This window comes from Solanum verrucosum, unplaced genomic scaffold (genome assembly GCF_900185275.1).
Source record: "Solanum verrucosum unplaced genomic scaffold, falcon-dt-bn FXZP01000230.1, whole genome shotgun sequence".
NCBI lineage: Eukaryota > Viridiplantae > Streptophyta > Magnoliopsida > Solanales > Solanaceae > Solanum > Solanum verrucosum.
Window position 1 is genome coordinate 1,204,430 of NW_026019954.1, and position 23,748 is coordinate 1,228,177.

General features: G+C 33.5%; 3 protein-coding genes across 4 annotated transcripts; all 3 read left to right on the forward strand.

Annotated features, from left to right (window-relative positions):
- The first annotated feature begins 2,217 nt into the window (after positions 1–2,217).
- LOC125814294 (uncharacterized) lies at positions 2,218–3,716 on the forward strand. The gene is made up of 5 exons (XM_049493763.1): positions 2,218–2,449; positions 2,596–2,679; positions 2,772–2,839; positions 2,932–3,134; positions 3,489–3,716. Exons 1-5 carry the CDS (start codon positions 2,259–2,261, stop codon positions 3,579–3,581), a joined length of 639 nt encoding a protein of 212 aa, XP_049349720.1. The 5' UTR covers positions 2,218–2,258; the 3' UTR covers positions 3,582–3,716.
- A 5,957-nt stretch (positions 3,717–9,673) lies between these two features.
- On the forward strand, positions 9,674–14,332 carry LOC125814283 (uncharacterized). Of its 2 annotated transcripts, none has more exons than XM_049493750.1 (6): positions 9,674–10,018; positions 10,196–10,468; positions 13,433–13,593; positions 13,677–13,782; positions 13,868–13,984; positions 14,074–14,332. In XM_049493750.1, exons 1-6 carry the CDS (start codon positions 9,827–9,829, stop codon positions 14,218–14,220), a joined length of 996 nt encoding a protein of 331 aa, XP_049349707.1. In that variant the 5' UTR covers positions 9,674–9,826; the 3' UTR covers positions 14,221–14,332. The 2 variants fall into 2 exon arrangements, with proteins under 2 accessions (XP_049349707.1, XP_049349708.1); XM_049493751.1 differs by having other exon boundaries at positions 14,083–14,332.
- Positions 14,333–16,155: 1,823 nt separating this feature from the next.
- LOC125814285 (28 kDa ribonucleoprotein, chloroplastic) lies at positions 16,156–18,206 on the forward strand. The gene is made up of 4 exons (XM_049493754.1): positions 16,156–16,573; positions 17,266–17,364; positions 17,465–17,752; positions 17,905–18,206. Exons 1-4 carry the CDS (start codon positions 16,223–16,225, stop codon positions 18,019–18,021), a joined length of 855 nt encoding a protein of 284 aa, XP_049349711.1. The 5' UTR covers positions 16,156–16,222; the 3' UTR covers positions 18,022–18,206.
- Positions 18,207–23,748: the final 5,542 nt, after the last annotated feature.

The following is a 23,748-nucleotide window of genomic DNA, read 5'->3' on the forward strand; positions in this document are numbered from 1 at the left end:
TATTTACGTTCATAGCTGGTCAGGACATCTCACCGCGGCGGTGTTTGCTCTCACCTTTTGATTTGTCAATGTTGCTCACTTTGCCTAGATCTGACGGACCTCCGACAGAGCCATTGCAAATTTCACTTTTTCGTCCCTTCGACTAATAAAATTTTGAAGAAGAAGGCCCTCAAATCGCCAGAGATGAAATTTGAGTCAACTAAAGAGTGAAATTGTTAGAAAAAAATTGTGACTAATTTGGCAGCAAAAGGCACAAACAAACTACTTGCAAATAACACTAATTGCCATTATATTGTAGCATCCTCTATACAATAAAATATAATTTTCTAAAGATATTACATTATTTGCATTGAATCAGGTTGTTTGCGACAGTTGATACTCGTTAATAAGTGGGAGGTGGGTGGGGGAGATTAGGGTTGGAGATTGGAGGAGATGTTGAAAGAGAAATATATTTAATTGTTATTAAAATGTTAATTGTGTAGTTTAAATGTAAGGATAAGTAATCAATCCTAATTTTAAGGGATGTGAGTATCAAATTGTATCTTCAATAATATATGGTATAAAATATTAAAAGTGGTACTATATGTAATTGTTTGAAAGTAGAGATAATATTAATATATATGATAGTAATGTATGTCTAATAAAGTAGTTTATCCCACAAACAAGGGCTTGATAATTAACGAAAGAAATGACGAAACAAAGGACAACCACCCTCCCAATAATTCTTGTTCGAAATACCAAAGAAAAAAAAAAGACTATATAGGTATATCTAATAATTTAAGTTAATATAAATCATTTCATTGATCTAAAATAAAGTGGGAGACATTATCATGTGCAATTAGTATCTCATGTCCGCCTCAACTTACTTGCCAAATATTAAGTAATTACTACGTTGCTTGAGCATTTGCTAATTTTGGAGTTAAATAAACATTTCATCCTAACAATCAATAAAAATTTCGTAGGAAATTAAAAGACGTGCTTCACCATTTATATTTTAAGATAATTTGATTGGTATATATACCATGTGATTCTCGTGGTTTTTGAAGGAGAAAAATGCTAGTGGAAGCTTACATGATTGACCACTTTTGTTTGAAAGCAAAGGATATCAATGATAAAAAAAATTTAATTAGAAATATATAATGGTACAAAAACTAAAGTAAAACCTATCTTTATTCTACTGCTATTTTTGTGCTACAATTTTTTTTCCAGAGTAGCTTTCACAGAAAGTTGGTAAGTAAAGAAAGGACTAAAATCAGGATAAACACGTGGGCAACTAGTAATATTTTATGTTATTTTTGTTCTACAGTTTTTTTGGTTAAATAAAAACCCACCACATTAGGACTAATATTATTTTCTGGGCTTCAATTAATGTGATGTAATTTAATTTGATATGAAAAAAATATTAAGCAATTCAAAATAAGAATTGCAAATGACTGTGAAAAGTAAGAGTCATATTTTGTTAAAAATCAAATTATCTTATTGAAACTGAAATTTTTGATATCATCATGATTTCATGATTCAATATTTAATACACAGTTTAATAATATATGTCGGAAAAAATGAGATTGCAGCTTAGGAAAAGTTAATTTGTTATATTATGATTCGGAAAGTTGATTTCTCTTATGTTCACTCAACTAATAGTTCAATATTATTTTAAAAATTACTCTGTTAATTAAAAAAAAGTTAAAATTCATCTGAGAAATCGATCCTTAATTTGCATAACGATTAAAGTGATGCACCTTCTTCAAATATATAGTAGGTCTAGCAAATGATTGTCCAAAAAAGAGAGGACACACCTTCAGATGCATCTTTTTTTCTTCTTTTTTTTCGTTTTATCTATATTTAACTTTTATTCGTATGAAAAGCAAGTTGGCGTGTTAGGTCTTAAAAGTATAATAATATGAGCTACTGGTCAATGATATAATACTATATATTCTTTATTCAAACCCATTCGTTCCCCATGAATTGACTATATTATATTAAGAAAGGATCTTTTTTATTATAATATTCCAAAGTGCAATTAATTAATTAATTAAGTAGAGTATATATTAAAAAAAAGATATCTGAACAATTATATTACTACTATGTAGCACAAATTCGACTACTTCAATGCACCTAATAAATGTGAGTACTATATCTATCTAAGTTGACTTCTCATTTGGCTACTACATTTCTTTCTTTCTTATTAGATCTATAAAGAATAGAGATCTTCCCAAAAGAAAAAGACTCAAGAAAATAAATAAATCTTAGTACAAACTATGTCACTAATTATGATCCCAGCAGCTTGTTGCATGTCAACAAATTTAGTTAATCCTTGCAGCAGCAGCAGATCTATAACTCAGATCTTCAATCCTTTAGTCAATTCTAAAATCAACAATGGCGATCGTGTTCTCACTGTTACCACCTCCAACAGATCTGGTGTTCTACGAAAAACTAACAAAAACACGAGGTAATTTATCTTACGATATTTTGTATGATTCACTTTTCTTTTTATTCTGTCTCAATAAAAGATATTGATACATTTCATAAGTTTCTTTTTTTTTCTTAAATTACGTGTTCAGTCAAAGTGATCATAAAAATTGTGGTGATGTATAGGGATTTAGTTGTCCATGCAACTGCTGAGACAGGAGATCTGCTTTCAAGTGTTGTTCCCTTTTTGCCAACTGGTGAAAATTCTTGGTATGAATTTTTTTTTTAAACAAGTTAAATAATGCACGTAAATTTTGAGTATTCTTACTTAATTTCACATAATAATTAAATGTTATTGGCAGGGTTAGCTGGGCTGTGGGATTAGGTGTAACAGTACCTTTGATAACAGCAAGATTATTAACAGTAACAAGTAAGGATCGGATAAATATATTTATTTTTTGGTATACTTTTTATTTTATTTATAAAAAAAAAAAAAATTGATTTGGGATCAACGTTCAATAGAGCAAGTTTCACTTGCGGCGGAGACGGTGGAGAAGGTGGCGGAAGCGGTGGAAAAAGTGGCGGACGATGTGGACAGGGCGGCGGAGGAATTTGCTGCGAAGCTGCCGGAAGGTGGAAAACTTAGAGGCATAGTGGAATCCATTGAACATTTAGCTGAAGAAACTGAAAAGGATGCTCAAATAGTTCAAGATCTCATGGACAAGGTTAATTTTGTCTTTTTCCCTCAATTTTAACTTTCACCTACTTAGCAATTCTTTTTAAAAATTATGCAATTTTAAAAAAAAAAAAAAATTGAGTTAAAAATATGTAATTAATATAAACACAGTATCATTTATTCAGATGATCAATCAAATTAGTGATAGTTGTTATTATACTGTAGAATAGATTTCGAATGGGTTGATTTCATTTTGATCCCTTTGTTATTGATAAATTTTAATTTCAGTCCTTAATGATTATGATATTTAATCTTTAATTACTTAAAATGTGCATTTTTAATCGCTTTGTTGATGAATATTTACAGAAATTAATCTTGTTTGGTATGATTGATGATTATATAGGTTGAAGAAGTGGATGAAAAGTTGGAGGCATTTATCTCTAATCAATTGACAGTGAAGGTACAAAATTCGTCAAATGATGGAAAAAAGAAATAATGGATTGGTAATTGTTGTTCTTCCACTTATTATACACTATGTATCATTTGTATTTTATTTTTCTTTAGATATAAGTTTGATTCCACTTGTAAAATATTGGCATCAATAAATATTTTAGTATGTTATTTATATCACTTTATTATAGAATCCACATGGTTCTACAGATGTTTTTCAGAAGTGTACTTATTAATTATTATATCCTCAACAACTGTATGCTCCACGGGGGAATTATTTATTTATCGAACAATTTGATAAATATATTAAAGTATATCATTGTATTACTAGCAGCTTGCTATATTTTACGATTTTTAAAGTAGAATGAAATAAATAAATAAATAAAGATATTTTATAGGTTGAAATATCTCCTTTAAATGTTTTATCAAATCTTTTATATGAGATAGTAATTTTTTTTTACCATATAAATGATAAAATAAATATTTTTTCGGAAATTAACTTACATCTCAAACCATATTTGGAGTTTCTAATAACTTGAAATTGAAGATGTTTGTGGCAATTTGTCAATCATTTTGCCATATATTTAAATTGCGACTATTTTTTAAACTACTTTGCTGGCTATGTTCACTAGTATAAAAGTTCTTATTTGGTATCATTTCTGTCGATTCAAAGTCAATTAGTTCGGGTAATTTGTGGTTTACCAGTCTAATTCTTGGGGCTACATCACGTGTTAAGTCTTTACAATTAATACGTAGTTTGTTTGGCCAAATTTTTAACACAAGTAATTTTCCATAAGTTAAAAAATGTAGTTTTCTCCTAAAAGTACTTTCTTGAAAGGGACTTTTGAGAAAATTACATTTAAAAGTATTTTGAATAGATTGCCAAACATGCACTAAGACTGAGTTTTTTAAATTACCCATAAAACATAAGATCATATATACTTAAGTCAATATATCTACCCTATTAAGCCAATGGAAGATTAATTCATATTGAAATATTATTATTGTCTCAGTGTTTGTCTTTGGCTTTAGAGGAGTTGTGACACTAGATAGGAAACATGATTTTACTATGTTTGAAATTTATTAATTTTCATGATGACTACTTTTTTGTTTTAGTACAAAGTTTTTATGTTTGGATTTGTTAATTCCCAAATTGTAATGCTTCTGTTGCTAGGTATTTACCTTTATAATAATTTCGTTATTTGCATGAAGACAAATTTTGATACAAATATTTTATTTGGATGTTTATTATTTGGTAAGAAGAAAAGGAAGCAAATAGGAACTTAACTTATAAGCTCACAAAAACTCGAAATTACAAAACCGATTCATTCAAAATACTTAAAAGAGTCGATGCAGTCCATATTTATTTGGATCAGTTAAAATTGCAATTTCTTAGATACAAAATTAATTAAGAATTTTTACGTCACTGAAGAAAAATCCTATATTACTAATATATGTACTTTTAAATTTTGTTTACCAAACGTAGCAATTACACTTTGTAGCAAATTTAATAATAAGAAGAAAAAGTCTAAACATGTCTCCTTATCTTTATACGGTACAATTACATACCTATTTCATACATAATTTATACAACACTTTATATATATATATATATAATTGTGAGTGAAATTTGAGGTGCGAATTCGTATAAAAATAAATACATATTGTGTTTGGGGTAAGAGGAAAACTTTTATCATTTTGATAATTATGGATCTTCTTCTGTAGATATAGAAACTTGTTCGAAGTTAAAATTTTCTTGCAAAGTTTAGTCACAACAACTTCAGATATTCGGACTTGAAGTATTGTCTTGTGAAGAATAAATTTTAGATATTTCTGCTTAAAGTTTGGTATGACTTGCAAAAGCCAAGTTCAAGCATATTTTCCTAGAATTGTGGACTTGACAAAGCAAATTTTAAATATTTTTGACTGAAAATTTTATCTAACTTGCCAAAGCTACCCTCAGACACTTTTACTAAGGTGCATGTAAAGATTGGTTGAAATTTTAATCATGTGTTTAAAATTAGGCATGACTGACGTACATATAAAAATTAGCTAAAATTCTAGTTATATGTGCCTGCTTATTTATTAATTTTTTTTGTCAAAAATAAATAAATATTTGTTCTTTGAATTTCAATAATCCAACACATAAACTCAACATCTTGAATCTACTACAAATAAACTCAAATTTAAACATAAGTTCAGCTCTATGTGAAGAACAAACTCTAATCATCAATTTGTCAAAACAACAATTAATCCAACAAACTATTTTGTATTCATTTGATTTTAATGTATGCGACTCAAGTTCATGTACAAACTGACTATAGTTTCAGTCAATGTATATCTGTATACATAAATAAAAGAAAAATATTTTTTTTATCTGAAATTATCTAAATTAGGTATTCATACAATAAGATAATGCAAAACGGGAGCAAGTTAAATGGCACGACCAAAATAGGACGCCGATGAAACTTTTTAATTTTCTCCCAATTGAAAATTCAAATGGACTCCGCTCTACGCCTAACCCTAGAACCCATGAAATTATTCACTTTTTTTTATAAAGATATTTTAATATTATTTAAAAATTAGTGTTTGATTATAAAAAAAATTCATATACAAGTTAAAATTTAGCCATTAATCAGTTTTTGCAATTTATAATTTTATGGCTTACAATAAAGCTTATGAAATAAAGTTAGATCATAATCTATGATTTTATAGATATTAGATGATAGTCTAACATTTTGTTAAGTTTCATAAAGGGAAAGGCATAGATTCTCCCCTGAACTTGTTCCGAAAAGTCAGTTACACGCTTAAACTATCATGGTGACCTATTAAACACCTTAACTATTCAAAAGTGAATATATTACCACCTTGAGACGTGTAACACCACTCTCACATTATGTGGTGTATTACACTCGCTGCCACATCAGCGCTACGTTAGCGTCATGTCATAGATTATAATTTTTTGTTTTCTTTTCTTTATTAATTAACTTTTCTTTTGTTAACTATATTTTACTATAACTAATCCCTAATTAATTGTTTTAATTCTCTAATAATTATATCTTCTTCCTCACTAATCCCACCAATTTTCAATTCTCATTTCATCGGAAAATCATATCCGGCCCCACCTTCACTATTGATTTTGTTCTTCACCACCACTATATCACCTTCAATTCTTCGTCTTCTCTATCACCCAACACCAAATATCACCACCACCATTATCAATATCAATTTTTTCTTCTTCACCACCTTCAATTACCTCTTTTAATTGTAACACCCTGTATCCTAGATAGACCAAAATGCAGATTTTGAGAAGTTACAGGTGCAACCCACAGACAGTAGGTCAGACCACGGCCCATGCTGGTGGTCTGTGGTTCACCACTGCAACCCCTCCCCAAACCCAGCTCAGAAAATCGGTCAAGTCTCGACCCACAAACAGACACACGGTTCGTGGTCTGTGTCCGTGGATCAAGACTCATTTACCCAGCCTCTGACACAAACTACGGTCGACTAGCACGGACCGTCGTTTGATACACGACCCGTAGGTCTCATCTGTCAATCACTCCGACAACAGTTAAGTCAGGGGTCTTTTGGTCTTTTCCTATTTCGTTGGACCCCTAAGCTACGTCGTTTAGACCCTAAATTATGAGGTTTTATTCAGTTTAAGCCTAGAAACATAACTATAACTTACCTAAGTCAAATCATTAATCAAAACTTAGAAAATTAGAACGCTAAGAGGAGAAAGAAGTCAAGAACCCTAGTTCAAGAACGCAACAAGTTTTCTTCAGTTCCAGCCCAGAAATCCGTGAAATTCGTCACCAGGTATGTGGGATTTCACTAATGGGTTCCTTTCATCCATTAGATCCCTAGTTTTCAGTCAGTTTCTTGATTCTCTTATTATGACTAGACATAGGGTTTCTTTAATATTAGAATTATTGGATTCTTAGCTGTCAGAATGATCCAAATCAGATTAGTATGTTAATATTCAGTTTATTGCATGAATTTCAGAACCTTAGCTATGTATTTCTTTAGTTCTTGAATTACACATACTAGGTCAGATATTTCAGCTATTCAGTTATACATGCCTCAATTATTAATGCATCAATATCAGTTTAATTGTTGCATACTCAGTTTTGCATGTTCAGTTCGAGCTATCGGTAACTTACAGAAATTCAGTCATAATGTGTTAATTACTTAATTCATTGGGAGTAGCATAATATCGAGTTGGACTAAGGTTCAGCGTACCCAAATAGTCCCAGAACTACTAGCCATGTAGGTTGTAAGTCCCCTCTATGGGCATCATTTCTGTGATCACGCGAGTATGTCTCTATACCTCTAGCAGGGTATATTGGGTCCTCTCGATGGGGCGTATATATCGGACTCCACATTTAGCTCATGTGGTTTTATTATCAGTTATTAGTAGCTCCCACAGTTCAATCAGATTCTATTGCATTGACCATTTATCAGTAGTTAGTATTCAGTTTCAGTATGTTATAAATTGGTCACTGCATTCAGTTATCTCAGCATTCAGTATCTATATCATGTTCAGATTATGTCATTGCTTATTTGCTTTATTCAGTTACATGTTATTCCAGCTGTATTCTATCATGCATGCTCAGTACCTTTCAAGTACTGACCCATACGTGTGCTACATCTTCTCGTGATGTAGGTTCAGGTTCTCAACAGTTCCCGATCTCTAGTTCAGCAGAATCAGTGGTGAGTCCTCATTCTCCGAGGACAATAGTCATGAGTCTCTTTTCAGTATTATTTTTAGTCCTTTAGTGTTTAGTTTTGCTGAACTTAGCTGGGGCTTGTCCTAGTATTTCTAGTCAGTTAAAGGCTATTTTTCAGACATAGTTAAATTCAACTTAGTATTGAGTTAATATCATCTTTGTATTAAACTCATCAGTTATCATTTATCTCAGTTATAGTATATGGGTATTCCCCATCTTTTCATTTTTATTTATGATTTAGCTCCCGCATTAGTTTATTATCTTTAGTATGCTCATGATCAAGCCAACAGGGTTAGCTTGAGATCATTTGTGGTCCTAGGTCCCGTGTCCACGTCTCGGGGATAATCTCAGGGCGTGACATTAATGTTTGTCACCCGCCACCCATCACCATCAAACCCATAAAGCTGCTATTACTACCAAAACGAAAAATTGATTAACAACCAAAACTTCTTTAACAAAGTCAAAAAAAGAAGAAGATAGAAGCAATCAATCAATTTTTTTCTAGATAAAATACAATTATTCACTAACAAATCTATGGGAATTAACCTAATTGCAAATCAAAAAAAAATTGTGCTCTAAGATTTTGATAAAAAATAAAGGAAAAATGCATAAGTACCCCCCAACCAATGCCTGAAATCTCAAAGACACACTTAAATTATACTAAGGTCCTATTACCCCCCAAACTTATTTTATAAATAATTTTTTCGGCCTACGTGACACTATCTTCAGGGCCCAATGCGTGTTGACAATTTTTTCAAGTTATCTGGTTGATAGTGCCACGTAGGCCGAAAAGGGGTAGAAAATTATTTATAAAATAAGTTCGGGGGTAATAGGACCTTAGTATAGTATAAGTGTGTCTCTAAGATTTCAGGCTTAGGTTGGGAGGTATTTATGCATTTTCCCAAAAATAAAGAAGTGTGATGAAAATAAAGAATGAAGAAGAAGAGGACAATGGGTGGGGTTTGAAGAAGAAGAGGTGTGGGGGAGGGGGGGGGGGTGGAAAAGAGGATTCTAAATTTTTTTTTTACTTTAATTTCAAATTTACGCGCCTATTTTTTTTTTTTTTTTTTTTTTTTTGCCACATCAGTTTTAGGGGTAAGAAAATTTATTTTTGAATAGTATAGGTGTGTAATAGGTCACTAAAATAGTTTAAATGTATAATTGACTTTTCGGAACAAGTTCAAGGGGGAATTTATGTCTTTTTTCCCTTTCATAAATGATATTTGCCATTTTAAAAAATAGAAAGAAAAATTTAACTAATAGTCAAAAGAACCTTTGCATTAATCATCTCCTTGAGTCCAACATTTAAATACACAAACAAATCTTTTAAGTTGTAACGGCTAGATCTTCCACTTCCCAATTCGAAATTCCAAACAATCACTATAAAGAAAAAAAGATATATATATATACAATTCAGACCCCAAAACCCCTCATTTCAGACCGCAACCGCTCTCACTACGCACAACTCTCCGATCAAATTTCGGTAGCCGGGAAGATCGATTTTCAATTCCCATCGCCGGAAACATTTAATCGGAGTTTACGGTTTGTTTGAAGTTTCAAAATGGATCTTTCGCAAGAGACCGAAGATTACATTCGTGAATCGATTGAGTACTCTCTTGGTCTCCCTGTTTCGTCACAAACGCTTCAATTAAAGCTTCGAGCATCTGAAGAATCCCTTGTTCGTCTTCGGAATCAATATTTTTCTCTACAAGCCAAATTGAAAGAGAAAGATGAAACGATTGAGCGCACTAGGGTTTTTACCTTATACTCTCCTCTTTGATTTACTTTAATAAAAATACTGAAATGTTTGTTTTAAATATTGATCTTCTTTTATTTATCTTTGTATATATAGAAAATTTCATATGCTTATGTTAAGATTTTATTTTATTTTGTGCTTCTTCTCTTAATTGTTGATGTTTTTACTTGTTAGGCTGAGTCAAGTATGAATGCTTCGGCACTGAAGAGGTTTGTGGATGAAAATCAGAGGTTGGCGGTGGAGTGTTCGAATTTGTTGGCTCAGTGTAAGAGGTGGGAGAAAGAGTGCGCTTTGTATGATCATGACCGTGAGGCATTAATGGATTTTGGAAATGAGGCAGATGAGAGAGCAAAGGAAGCTGAGATTCGTGTTTATGACTTGGAGGAAGAGGTTCGAAAGTTATCTGAAGAATTGCATTTCTACAAGTGTCAATATGAGACCCAAATGGTATGTAATTCCCCTTTTTTTTTTCTCTTGGTTCCCTCCCATGTTTAACTTTATGTTTATTCAATGTTATGTGGTGTTATTGATGAATTGTTTATAGCATTTATCAGGCCAACATGGGTGACTTCCTTTTAATTTTAAAATTTAATGTTGTTCTGAATGTACTAACTTAGGTCTCCAAAGTATTTACATAAAATGATTTATTGCATAAAATTTGGAACCAACTAAGTATGAACAGAAGTTGTGAAGAAAAATTAAGGGAGCTTATATTACAATGTCTAGTATGAAATGGAGGTTTGCATCTGAAGTTTAGTGTGATAACCTAGACTTAAAGGCAAATTCCATAGAGTGGTAGTTAGACCAACTATGTTGAATAGTGCGGAGTATTAGCCGGTCAAGAACTCTCACATCGAGAAGATGATGAGGATGTTGTGATAGGTGTGTGGGTCCATACTAGAAGAGATATAATTAAAATTGAATATAGCTAAGACAAGTCGTGAGAAGTAAGGTTGAGATGGTTCGAGCATGTGATGAGGAGATGCACATATGCCTAGTACGGAGGTGTGAGAAATTTGTATTGATGGATTTAGGAGAGGGAGAGGTAGACCAATGAAGTGTTGGGGAGAGGTGATTAGATATGATAGGACATAATTGTAACTTATCTAGGACATGACCTTAGATAGGAAGATGTGGAGGACATGACCTTAGAGAGGAAGATGTGGAGGACACGAATTAGGGTAGAAGGTTACTAGGTAGGAGTGTGTCCATACTAGTAGGTAGGAGTGCTACTAGTAGTCGTAGGACTACTCTTGTAGTTTCTTGTTCTTCGATTTCTGTGATTATTTATTATTTAGTGTAGTTTCTTTGTAGTATTATTTTGTTGTAGTACTATTATGTTACTATCTATTGTCTATTGTTCTTTCATTATGTCTTTTCCTAGACTGTTTTTGCCTTGTGCCGGAGTTCTATCAAAAACAACCTCTCTACCTCAGGTAGAAGTAAGGTATGCATACACTCTACCTTCCCAAGACCCAACAATGTTGGACTACACTGTGTATGATGTTGTTGTCGTATGTAATACCATTATGTACGTAGGTATGTTATGAAGCACACAATTAGTAAGTCTGGTCATCTTATAGCAATTATATTGCTTCTTCCAAGAAGCTAGTTTTCTTACACATTTTCTGATAAACATTGCTAATTGGTGGACGCTCTCAACTTTTTGCCCAAAGGGTACTTCAAGATATGTTGTGGTAAAGTTTCTAAATTTGCATCCCAGAGTACTTTTAAGAGATTCAGTGTAAGTTGAATGCATTTACTTGAAATAGATGATAACAGATGAATTTTTGCTACAACATTAATTATTCACATTATTTCATTAGGGTTTTTTATATCTACTCAAACATGAAAGGGGTTTCCGACCCAGAAAGCTTCATAGAGCTGTTTTATCTAGATATCATGAGGCTCACTGCTTTGTTGACTCCCCAATTTTTCAACCATGGGTTATGATGTGGTTAAATAACTCTGATGGTAGCGTACATTAAGCTAGAGGTCTCTTAAACCCTATGTTGTACCACTGTCTCCATTTTTAGGGTTTTAGGCATAAGGTCTCCACTTTTGGATTTTCAGAATTAGGTATACGTACGTTGTTAATTGCCTTATTCATCTATGAGTTATGATGTGATTTATGTATCTTTGATGGTGACTTACAGTTTGGTTTGAGGCCATTCTTGGCAACAATATGTCCATTTATTCTTGAAGTAAAAGTTATGAAGTCAAAAAAAAATCTCTGGTAACAATGTTTATTTAGGCCTAAGGTCTCTAAAACCTACTAGTGTCACACTTTTTTTTCTGATAAGATCTCCATTTTAGCATACACATATGTCTTCTATGATGTTGGGAGTTTGGCAAGCAAATGCATTTTTAACTATTCCCAATTTTTCATTAGGATCTTTGAAGTTGGTTCTGACGTGAGAAAGTTTTCGACCCAAATGCTATACAGCTATTGTATCTGGATAATATGAAGGGTTTGACTTTGTTGATCGTCTCATTCTTTAACCATGAGTTATGATGTGGTTGAAGTTCTTCAATGGTAGCGTTCGTTAGGCCAAGGTCTCTCAAACCTTGTGTTGTGTCAATGTCTCGATTTTAGGATTTTAGACATACGATCAATGTTATGTGAATTCTCCCATGTCGTTGTTGACCGGTGTTGACATGACAACATTGGCATGCCAGTGGAATTGTTGTTGTCTCTGTCCAGGTTCCGATAGGGAGTAATTTTTGTTCTCCATTTCCTGTAACAGAATTGGGCTTTTAGGCCCCTTTTCTATTACATTTTCCTACTACTCTTTATTGGTCTTCTTCTTTTTTGTTTTTGTTTGTACTACTATATATGTGTTAATGTAGAACAAACTAAATAATATTGTAGACATTTCAATCCTTATAAAAAAAATAGATACTTAACTAACAAAACATTATATTTATTTTGACTCTCAATGGCCTTTATATATTTCGGATCCTAGATTTATGTGATTTATGAATCTGACACCTAGATCCAGTGTCGGATACTGGTAATGTAACATAATATTAAGTAATGAAACTCCTGTCCAAACTTTTGGTGGTTATGAGAATGAGAGAGCTTATTGGTCTAATTTTATTTTTCCTTGATATCAGTAAAATAACTGGTGATTGCTCTGTGAATAACGCTTCCTTTCTCTTTCCCGGGATTCAAGTTGTGCCTTTTCATGTGTAACGGCCATTCAGATAATTAGATCATTCTTCTGAGGATATGCAATTAGCCCTCTGATTACTTGGAAACCTAACTAATTGGCTGCTTGGAAAATAACATGGTCAATGTAGTCGGTCAATTAGTTAGTTATAGATCCTATTTGATACATCTCTAGATTGCTAGAAGTAGAATCTTTCTTCTTGAGGCTAATAATTAGATTACTTTACTCATTCTTGAAGGATGACACAGCCACAGATGATGCTTCGTTGGAACAGAATCTGCTTGACAATTTGCTGGAAACTGTGATTGGTAGAGATGATGTTGCATCGACATCACATGCGTTTCTGGAGGCAAATAGTGGTGTAGAAGTTTGTCAAAGGTTGATGACGAAGTGGAAGCGGTGAGTTCAACTTCTGTTTCTCCAAATGCCTACAGTTTTGTGTTTTGTTTTAATTTTTAGCTGGGCGCCTTTTGCTTTGATAGATTGAGGCCATCAACACAAAAGGTTATTGCTCTGGTTGCTGAGGTCAATACTCTGCAGAAAGACAAGGAACATTTGAGGATAAACCTCCATAAAGCTGAAGATGAGGTGAGTAGATTTAAAGAGAAAGAAAGTGTTTGATCTCCTGCCTGCCTAGTAAACTAAGAAAAAAGGGATAATTTTCTGATTTTAGGTGAACATATTGTTTGAACAAAACAATGTTTTGGATGAGGCAAATAAAAGGCTGATAAGGCTGTACCAGAAAGAGAAACACACACCTGGTTCTGGTGGAAAACCTTCTTCTGGCAAGGTAAGCTTATACGAGTTTCTTTTAGTCTGTTCTTTTGTTTCCTCTCTATGTTGCGCTCATAGCTTAAGTTTTGTTTAACCTTTAACCAGTGCTCGCAGGGCAACAAAAGGAAATCAAGCCCCAAGATAAGCAGTCCAGTAGAGGGAAAACTTGATTTCAGCGAGGTTGATTCTTTGAGGCAGCCTTTATCACCTTTGCGATCAAACTCACCTGAATATAGATTATGCAAGAAGTAGCAAAAGAAGTTCCTCCTTCCTGACCAGTTGCAATTTCTTTTGATCATTTTAGTCTATTCTTGCATTTAAAAGTGTTGTTACGATTCTCGGTAACTGTAAAAAGTAACATATTACATTCTCATCTCCCTTATATAGCCTTGAAGAATTTGGTTGTTTTTCGCTCTTGTAAGGAAATTATTGTTAGTGCATTATGGATGTATTTTGCTTGTGTTATATTGGAAAGTAGGGAATTTTGGTTACTGATGGATGAATCTTGCGACTGCTGCATGTGTTCTTGTGTTAAAAGTCAATGGACATGATTTGCCATTGATCTTTCAATTTCCATATCCTAGTGTCGGGATGATTTTTTGCTCAAAATTCCTGCCATGGGACTGACTACTGTGGAGCTTGCTTGTCGAATCGTTAGATGTATGGAACTGTGAAAATGTTTTTTTTCAACAACAATTTAGTTCCAATTTTGTATTCCAAATTTATGTTTTGCTTGGATTTGATGGTGGTTGGTTGTTTTTGTTCTTAAAGGAGATCTTTTCTTTTTACCCTTTCTAGAAGCTCCCACCTTTTTGCTTCCTTGGTGACTAAGCTCAGAACCTTAAGGTTGAAAGTGATGAATGTTTATCATCCGAGCAAGTTCCTCCTTCCTATTGAATAGGAGAATCTTTCTTGATTTCTTCTGGATGAAAAATGTGAGTTTTTGAGTTTTGTTGTTAGAAAATTGGTCATTACCTTAGAGGAAAATTATACGTGTGTAGATCCTTGACGACACAAAGGAAGTTGGAATAAAAAAGGCATAGCTTTGGTGGTCATCACTCATCACAAATGGATTATATTATTTGCAGGCTTCTTTTTGAATCTCAGAAAAAGAATGGTTCAACATAATAACAACAAATTTAAATAGACAATCTGACTATATGAAAATCTTGATTGAATATTTTTTTAAATCACTCTTTTTCCGTGTAGTATTTTGGAGTTAATTTGATTAATTATATATTTAAATATAAATTAGAGTAAATTAATTTAATATTTTAAAAATTAAAATTTTAAAACTTACGCGAAAAACACTATAAGTTATCATTTATGTCCTAGACTGATGACACTTGCTCAATCTCTAATGCAAATTCGAAATCTTTGGAAGAACCAATCTCGAGAGGAGATGATTCATACTGGTGTGGAAGGGCTTCACATCGAACTTTCATTGATATATACAAAGACACTAAAACTAAACGTTGCACACCTCAGAGGTGAGGGGGACTAGATTTGAATCTCATTTACTATGACTAGTTTTGAACTTGGAGCCTCATGGTGCAAAGTAAAGTTCAAAATCATCCCTCCACAAAGTTCGCCTTTGCATGTTACTCTCTCCGTTCACTTTTACGAATGTTGAGGATAAAATAGAAAAAAATAAATAATTTTTCTTGATAAGTTAAAAATAAAGTGAACACATGAAATATGATATTATTCATATTTTATAATAGGGAAAAAGGACAGATATACCCCGAACTATCGTAAATGGTATGCGGATATCCTCCGTCATACTTTTATGACATTGGTGTTCCTATCGTCCAAAAACTAGAGCATATATGCCCTTCGCTCTAACAGAAGACTAAATAGGGACACATGGCACAATCTTATCCGTCGATCCGATATTTAATAAATATCGGGTCGGTGGATAAGATTATGACACGTGTATGTCCGTTAGTATAAAGGGTATACATGCTCTATTTTTTGACGACAAGGGCACCAATGTCCCAAAAGTATAACGGATGGTATGTGCATACGATTTACGATAGTTCAGAGATATATTTATTTTTTTTCCTTTATAATATTAAATAAATATTACCGTATTTAATTTGATTCTTGAAAAACTAATTTTAATTTTTTGGGAGGGAGGAAGCGGTTTATATTACCCTGAAAATTCCAGTTTATGACCCTTATCCAGTCGTAAACTATCCCCAACTGCAGCTGCCTTTGAATTGCCCATTTACACAACTCTTCCGCTTCATCAATGGCGTTACTTCGCTTACTATGTTATCCATCTCTATTTCCTTCTTCATCATCCACTTTGTTTCCCCTTCACCACCATTCTACAACTCCCATTTTACTATCCCCATCCTCCATTTCTTTGCGGACTCCTTGTTTCTCCCCATTAATCCCCATCAAAGCTCAAAGACCTTACCTTTACATATCCAATTGCTCTTCGTCTGCCCAAACTCCAGAAACTGCACAAGACCTAGAAGAACAATTAGAAGATGAAAGTTTGAAAAGAAGAGTGCTTGCTCAGAATGCTCCTTGGACCTATACAGCAAATGACCTTCGACCTCTATTTGAGAAATATGGCACTGTGGAGGATATTGAGGTTTGCACCTTTTTAAAATTTCTGCTTTATGTATGTAGAATTATATTTGTGAAAACAGTTACAAGGGTGCAGTATAGGGTTATAGTACAACAACAACATATCAGTATAGTTCCACAAGTGGGGTCTCGGGTTTGGGGAGTGGAATGTACACATACATTAACCCTGCCTTTATGGGGAGAGAGGTTAGCTATTATTTTTGTAGTAGTATTGGAAATTGAAAAGTTGGTTGACGTTAGTGTTATGGATTAAGAATTTCGGAAGGAAACTGACTTACTTCCACAGGTGAAAAAGTCTACTTTTGGATGGAGAAATTTTGTTTGTAATCAAATATTGGTAAGTAGGTGACATGATAATGATACTAGATGCAGTATAAGGTATGATGATGATTTCTAGTATTGAAGGTTGGAAGCATCGTCTTCATGTTGGTTGAATTTGGTGTTATGAATTAAGAATTGTGATTTTTGGAGAGGAAAATGACCTCTAACCATAAGTGAATGAAGTCATTTTTCCTTTTGATGAAGAATTGTTTTCAAGGAGATTTATCTTATAACCAAATACTGAAAAATGGTTTCAGGTGAAAAAATATTTTTCGCCATACCAAACTTGCCTGAACTCATTATGTTTCTTGAAGGTTCGATTATACTTTTTAAGTTTTTCTGAGATGGGTTAGTTGTCTGTTGTTTGTCCTCAAGGTTGCGATGTATAACAAGACAAGAAGCAGGGGTTTGGTCTTTGTCACAATGGGCTCACATGAGGAAGCTAAGGCAGTTCTTGAAAATCTTGAAGCGTATGTAAGGATTTCGAATGTTAACTCTTCCTGAAAAATTCTGTCACTATTTGACTCTTTTGAGATGAGTTTGGGTTACATTATTGGTTGTTAACACTTGACAGGAACTTGAGGGTAGACCTTTGAGACTTGCATGGGCTAAGCCAAAGACTGAGAAACCTTCTTCTCCACCACCATCCAAGCCGCTGCCTATACACAATCTCTTTGTGGCTAATTTACATTTTGAAGCAAGGTCTAACGACCTGCTGGAATTCTTTAAGGCTAATGGTGCAAATGTTGTTTCTGCTGAAGTCATATTCAATGATAATCCCAGAAGATCTGCAGGATATGGATTTGTTTCCCTTCATACCAAGGAGGAAGCTGATGCAGCATTATCCTCCTTTGACGGAAAGGTAATTTTGGGTTTGGCTGCTTGTTGTGATGAATTTCAGTTTCCATTTATTGAATGTTCATTGCGGTTCCTGTAGTTTATTTACTCTTTTGAACTTGAACCATGGATCTGATTAATGTCAAAAACCTGATTTGAGTATATCTTCATCCATAGGAATTTATGGGAAGAGCTATAAGGGTGGCACAGAGTAAAAGGTTTCTTAGAGAAGAGACAAAAAAGGCTATCCAGTCCCAAGAACTACCATCTGAATTGATCTCTGTGGCAGAATGAGCTAATGCTGCTGAATTTTGGAAGTTATTCCTCTGAGGAAGTGAGTTTCCATGACTTTTTGTTTGTATAGTAGAATCCAGGCAGATATCTTCAAAAAATTTGTGTCAGAAATTTTTATATAGCTTCATGTACGTTCCCTGTTCCTTTGGTTTCCTCTATTATTCGGGATTACTTTCTGTTTTCTATCTCTTCGTTTTGTTTAGAGGTGCGGAAAAAATGTTTAATCAAGTATAAGTTTCTAGAGAAATGTCCACTACGGAAATTGAATACAGTCCGAAGGTGACATCTCCTCTAAATTCTCATTGCAAGAGAATCACTACCGCTTGGCATATTCTCTATGATAATTGAATGCAGTCCCTACATGACATGCCATGTATCCTTCAAGGTCTCATTGCAAGAGAATCAGTATTTCTTTGTCTACCCAGATATCCAGATATATGAAAATGCGTGCTGGTGACCAGTGGCGGATGTAGAGTGTGTCCAGGGGGGTCATCCGACCCCCCTCGGAAAAAAAATTACACTATATATATAAGATCAATGTTTTTGTGTACGTGTATATAGTTAAAATTGAACCCCCTGAGCATATGTCAAAGGAGTAGCTCAATGGTTTATGGGGTTCAGGATTTCGCCTATGTTTTATTTGAAACCCCTTGATAGAATTCCTGCCTCCACCACTGCTGGTGACATATTGGTGCTTTGGGTAGTTGCTATGAAACAATATTTGCTCTGGCAAATTATGAATCATTACGGACTTCCCAGCATTTGATATGTTTGAAAAAAATTATCGACTTATTGTCCTTTTTGTTTAGAAGTTTGATTAAATCAATTCATTGTAGGATATTTTAGCAGATATATGATACTACTGAGTGCTGATCGGGGGTATGGAGTAGGATCATAGCTATCTGTTTCTTCCCGTGTATTAGTGTCTTCATTTTGTCTGTTTTTCCAACATATACACTCATCTCCTTAATGTTATGAACAAGCATTAAGTTTTAAGTTGTAGTTTTTCAAGATTAATTGTCAAACGTAGTTCTTCCATGTATCCTACTTAGGTGAACCCATTTGGTTATCTATTCCATAAGTAACATCCCAATACCGTAGGGTAGCTTACTTTGTCTCTGTTCACACTCTAGGCCGCATTTGCTCCTATTTCCTCGTACTAATATATAACAATTCATAAATGTGTAAGGTGCGTTGTGCTCTCTATTACACTTCATTTTCCACTTATTTGCACTATCACTTTCTTTTACATCTACTTTTTATCTTGACAATTTTTTTTGTCTGATTTTAAGTTCTTAGCACCTGTGTCTTGAATCAACAATTAAGAGATCACTTAAAACGTATGCACATCCTTCTTAGAGAGCACAAGTCTTGTTCTGAGGTTTATTGTTAAGTTACCAAGATGTTACTAAAAAGATACAAAAGACCTGCAGGGCATGGGAATGCAGTCAGTTACATCCTTCTTCCAAGTAAGTTCTAGAAAACTCATATATTGGCTAAGACCATCCACCATACAACTTCTACTCCAGAAATATAAATTTTAGAGGCAGTTATCCTTGATTCTGGAGATATGATTGTTCTGACTTTCTAAACGTGTCTTGTTCCTCTCTAGCCAAATGGTCCAGAATATACATAGAGGGATGGTTATTCTCAAAAAAAAAAAAAAGATACAAAGAGGGATGGTCCTCCAGATCTGCTTCAATTCTCTAGGAGTTCTTTGATGTTGCCAGCATTCCATCAAATCTCTTACCTTGAGTGGCATTACCCAATAGATTCTACATATACTTAGGAACAAATCCTAGCATTGTCTAGTTAGTTTGCAGAGTATGAGGAGGTGATCTACTGTTTCTTGGTCATTCTCACATAAATATCATCTATTGCACAATAGGAATCCTCTTTTCTGCAATTTGTTTTATGTTAAGCAGTCCCCCCAAAGAGGCAACCTACCCAAACCATACTGCCTTGACAGGTGCCTTAGTCTTCCTAATTGGTTTCCAAAGCCAGTTATCATCCCATTGATCAGCTTGCTTCATTAGTAAACTATAGCAGTTTGCTGACAGAGAAACTATTGTCTTTACTTGCTGCCTAACTGAGAGTATCCTGTTAGATTTGAATAATCTGGAAGGGATCCAGCATCTGAAGTAGGTTACAAAAGCCTTCTACGTCCCAGTCATTCAAGTTTCTCCTAAAGCTTAAGTGCCACACTGTGATTGAAAAAAATTTGACACCACACCATATTTGTTGGTACTGTATCACCATGAGTTCACCATGATTTGTAAAACTCATAAGGACAATAGTAAAACCTTCTCCACCTCCAGCCATGCTCACACTTGTTTCTTCTTTTATTGAAAAAACAGTTTCTTTATTATCCTCTCGTTCTCCATATCTTGTTTTTAATAATGCGAGTTAGTAAAGTGTAATCTACCATGAAAGACAAGTAGGGAAAGTCAGCTAGATTAAGTTGGGTTAGATCCTGGACTATCAATTAGTAAGTGAAGTGTCTTCTTTACCCAAATTAAATGTCACAACTCTTATAACAGGAGATACCACTTGAACTAGGCATTGTTTTATACTGAATGCCATTTGGGAATACAAATGGAGGTTTCCTTTTATGATACTTATAGAACCGTGTATAATCCAATGAATAATATATGTTCCGACAATCCAACTCCAAAAAGTAGGGCTCAGCAATGCGATGTACATTGTCATGGCATCGTTTAGCCCCTAACATGAAACTTAAATTTTGAAGTAGCTCTTAGTTTTATATCGCGGTGCTTCATGTCAATAGCTTTGTGGGGTTTGGGAATTTTCATCAAGTATAGCTCCTGAACTATAAGATAGTCTGTGGGATTACTTTCCAAAAACTATTCGTCCTGCTCCAAATTCAATCTTCCTGTTTGATTGCTGTGGATTTTAAAATGAGAGGTATATAGAAAGGCTATGGAAGCCTGCTGATGCTAATTTTTACCGTCCCTTTTTCTTCTTTTTTTAAGTACCTTTTTTGTCTTTAATTTCACCGTTCCCTACGTGAAATGCAATCACTGAGTTGTCTATTTTTCTCTTTCGTTCTTTCCCTTCTTCTCTGCAGTATCACTCTCTTCCGACCAAGGGCTGTCGATAGAGAAATGAAAAGTTCATAGTTTTGGCAGTGGAAGCTGTTGCTAGCAATAGGAAAAGGGCTGTTTATAAATTTGTCTTGACCATGTATCAAATTGCATGATTATTCCTTTTAGGAGTTTGTTGCTAAGAAGAAGAAAGTTGTTTTAAAGGCAAGTGAACATTTTAAGTGTATGAACGGTACATTTCCATAGAAATCACCTACATCCAAGCTGTTTGGTGCACATTACTTTTCAAATTTGGCCTTTTCTACCTATCTTGAATTAGCTTTGGTTTCTGCAATTACACATATTTGTATTCTTTATTTTGAGTAAATTTTTGAGTGTGGGACAACCTTTTTAAGTTTTGACATTGATGAATCTACAAGTAACATATAGGTTCATGTGAATTCAGTCTTTCTGCTCAGACATTGTATACATATTAAGAAATCTACTAAATTTCTCTATAGTATGTGATTGGAAACAAAGTTATTTTTATACATTAACTTGAGATTGTTATATGAATTCATAAACTTTAAATCATGAGTCCGTGTCTGAGTTTTGAAGTAACTTTTTGCCAAAAGTTAAGAGTTTAAGATCCGTTAAAGAAGGTACTCATCAAAAAGGAAAAAAAAAAAAAAAAAAAGGAAACCCACTAAGAATAAGAGTGATGTTGAAGTGCTACCAAAATTTCAGGTGAGATGTAACATTTGACGAGATACCATTTCTATAATTAGCCAAACCTCCGAATCCCATGTCAGAGACCTCGTCTTTTTGGTTAATATTTTCTATCTTTACTAAAACCAGAAAATTTGGATGCGTCATATTTGTTCCCCGTATTGAAGTTCCGATTTTATTTCATACTCAGTGTTCGAATATGAGACCTCATTGGCAAATGATCAAATTGGACAGCTAAAAAGGAGCAGGCGCAGGAGGGGAGCAGTTGGCCCGACCCTCTGGACCCTAACAAACCCAACAAAATTAGTTTCTAATTCTCTCAAAGACCCATTTGTTCATGGATTTTTGTTTTAAAATTTTGAAATAATATTTGGAAGGCATTTTTTAAATATAAATAGATGTTTGTTTTAATCTATTTGAACCACTATTTCAACTTCAAACTCCAAACTTGAAATATGAAATTCAAAATTTGAGAGACAAGTTTTTCGAGTTTTATCAAGTTTTCATTTACAAAACTTCAATCCTAACTCCCAAATACGTTTTTTCAACTAAACCTCAATTTATAGAAATGTAATGTTGAATTTGACTACTCGATCCCAAATAAGTTGGTCTCATCAACGTGTGATTCAAATGAAATATAATTTGAAGGAGAAATAACGCAAAGACCTCACCTTAAGAAATGATCATTAAAGGAGAATTAATTGACTTTAAGAATGATTCCAAAGATAACAATATTGAATTTGACATCTAAATTGTTGTTAGATTGTCTCACTCGGTCGTTTTATGAGTCCCCACTATCGTAATTTTTGTGCTGCTCCTATATCACCTTGTACACGTGGCTTCGTCATATTCATAAATATAATTTGAATCATAATATCAGAATTTAAATCGTCCAAATTGCAACTTTAAGATCAGTGAACTTTCTTTTCCTTATTTTGTTTTAATAACTGTGAGAAATTTTGATTTCAAGTTGTGATCTAAAATTGCATCTTCAAACGCAGGAAATAGTTAATATACAAAAAAAAAGTATGCGAATTTCTATAATCAGAAAATATGAACGGAAGAAGCAAAAATAAAATAAAATGACGACACACCAACAAGGTTGTGATGGGGGTATGGGGTTAGAGTTCCCTTGGAATGGAATTTGCCTTTATCAGAAAATTTTGAATTCAAAGATTAGGTGTATATATCGTTAATATTCTTTTATTATTATTTATGATATATAATTCAATGTTCTTCATGCTTCAACAATTTTATTGAGTATATTGTTTATCGTTTATTATTTTTATATTATTAATAATTAACAATAGGCATGAAAATAATAGCACTGTAGCGATGTGTAAGGAAAAAAAAAATCTAATTTAAAATCGCTGCTCGCTGCTAGGGTAGCGATTTTGTCATTGTGTCAGAGGGAAATCGCTTCGTCAGGAGCGATTTTGCCCTTTTGATTTTAACAAAATTTGATGTGCCCTTTTGAAATTTTTGACAATTTCTTTTGCCCTTTTGGCTCTGGACTCCCAATATAAATACTAGACACCAAATTTTTTTTATAAAAAAAATGATGACACTTTAATTGAGGTTGGCATGTGGCGGGACCCCCTAGTCACCTTTACACCAATTGTTAGGTGAATATTTTGTAAGTTTATACGAGAAAGACTATCCCTCATCCCTAAACAGAGGGTCAATTTTTCTTTTCTTTTTTATATTTGAAAGAAGTCTATTTATAATCATTTTAAAAAATAAATAGATGTGTGGGTTTTTTTTTTTTTTTTTTTTTTTTTTTCGGGTGGTGGGGCTGGGGGACGACCTTTAACATGTCTTTGGTTTTTCTACAAAATTCTTTCGAATTAATATATAAGACTATATATATAGTGTCACTTTATTCTAGCTAATTATGAGACCAATCTAATATATATTATCTTGAATCTTTTTATCTATATATCATTACTCCTAA

What these genes read in the sequence shown, in the direction of transcription:
- LOC125814294 (XM_049493763.1), top strand. Translation starts at nt 2,259, where the DNA reads ATGTCACTAATTATGATCCCAGCAGCTTGTTGCATGTCAACAAATTTA. An exon ending in CCAACTGGTGAAAATTCTTG is followed by an intron (nt 2,680 to 2,771) that starts GTATGAATTTTT and finishes TGTTATTGGCAG; the next exon opens with GGTTAGCTGGGCTGTGGGAT. An exon ending in AAGATTATTAACAGTAACAA is followed by an intron (nt 2,840 to 2,931) that starts GTAAGGATCGGA and finishes AACGTTCAATAG; the next exon opens with AGCAAGTTTCACTTGCGGCG.
- LOC125814285 (XM_049493754.1), top strand. Translation starts at nt 16,223, where the DNA reads ATGGCGTTACTTCGCTTACTATGTTATCCATCTCTATTTCCTTCTTCA. An exon ending in GCACTGTGGAGGATATTGAG is followed by an intron (nt 16,574 to 17,265) that starts GTTTGCACCTTT and finishes TTTGTCCTCAAG; the next exon opens with GTTGCGATGTATAACAAGAC. An exon ending in TATCCTCCTTTGACGGAAAG is followed by an intron (nt 17,753 to 17,904) that starts GTAATTTTGGGT and finishes CTTCATCCATAG; the next exon opens with GAATTTATGGGAAGAGCTAT.
- LOC125814283 (XM_049493750.1), top strand. Translation starts at nt 9,827, where the DNA reads ATGGATCTTTCGCAAGAGACCGAAGATTACATTCGTGAATCGATTGAG. An exon ending in AAACGATTGAGCGCACTAGG is followed by an intron (nt 10,019 to 10,195) that starts GTTTTTACCTTA and finishes TTTACTTGTTAG; the next exon opens with GCTGAGTCAAGTATGAATGC. An exon ending in GAAAACCTTCTTCTGGCAAG is followed by an intron (nt 13,985 to 14,073) that starts GTAAGCTTATAC and finishes ACCTTTAACCAG; the next exon opens with TGCTCGCAGGGCAACAAAAG.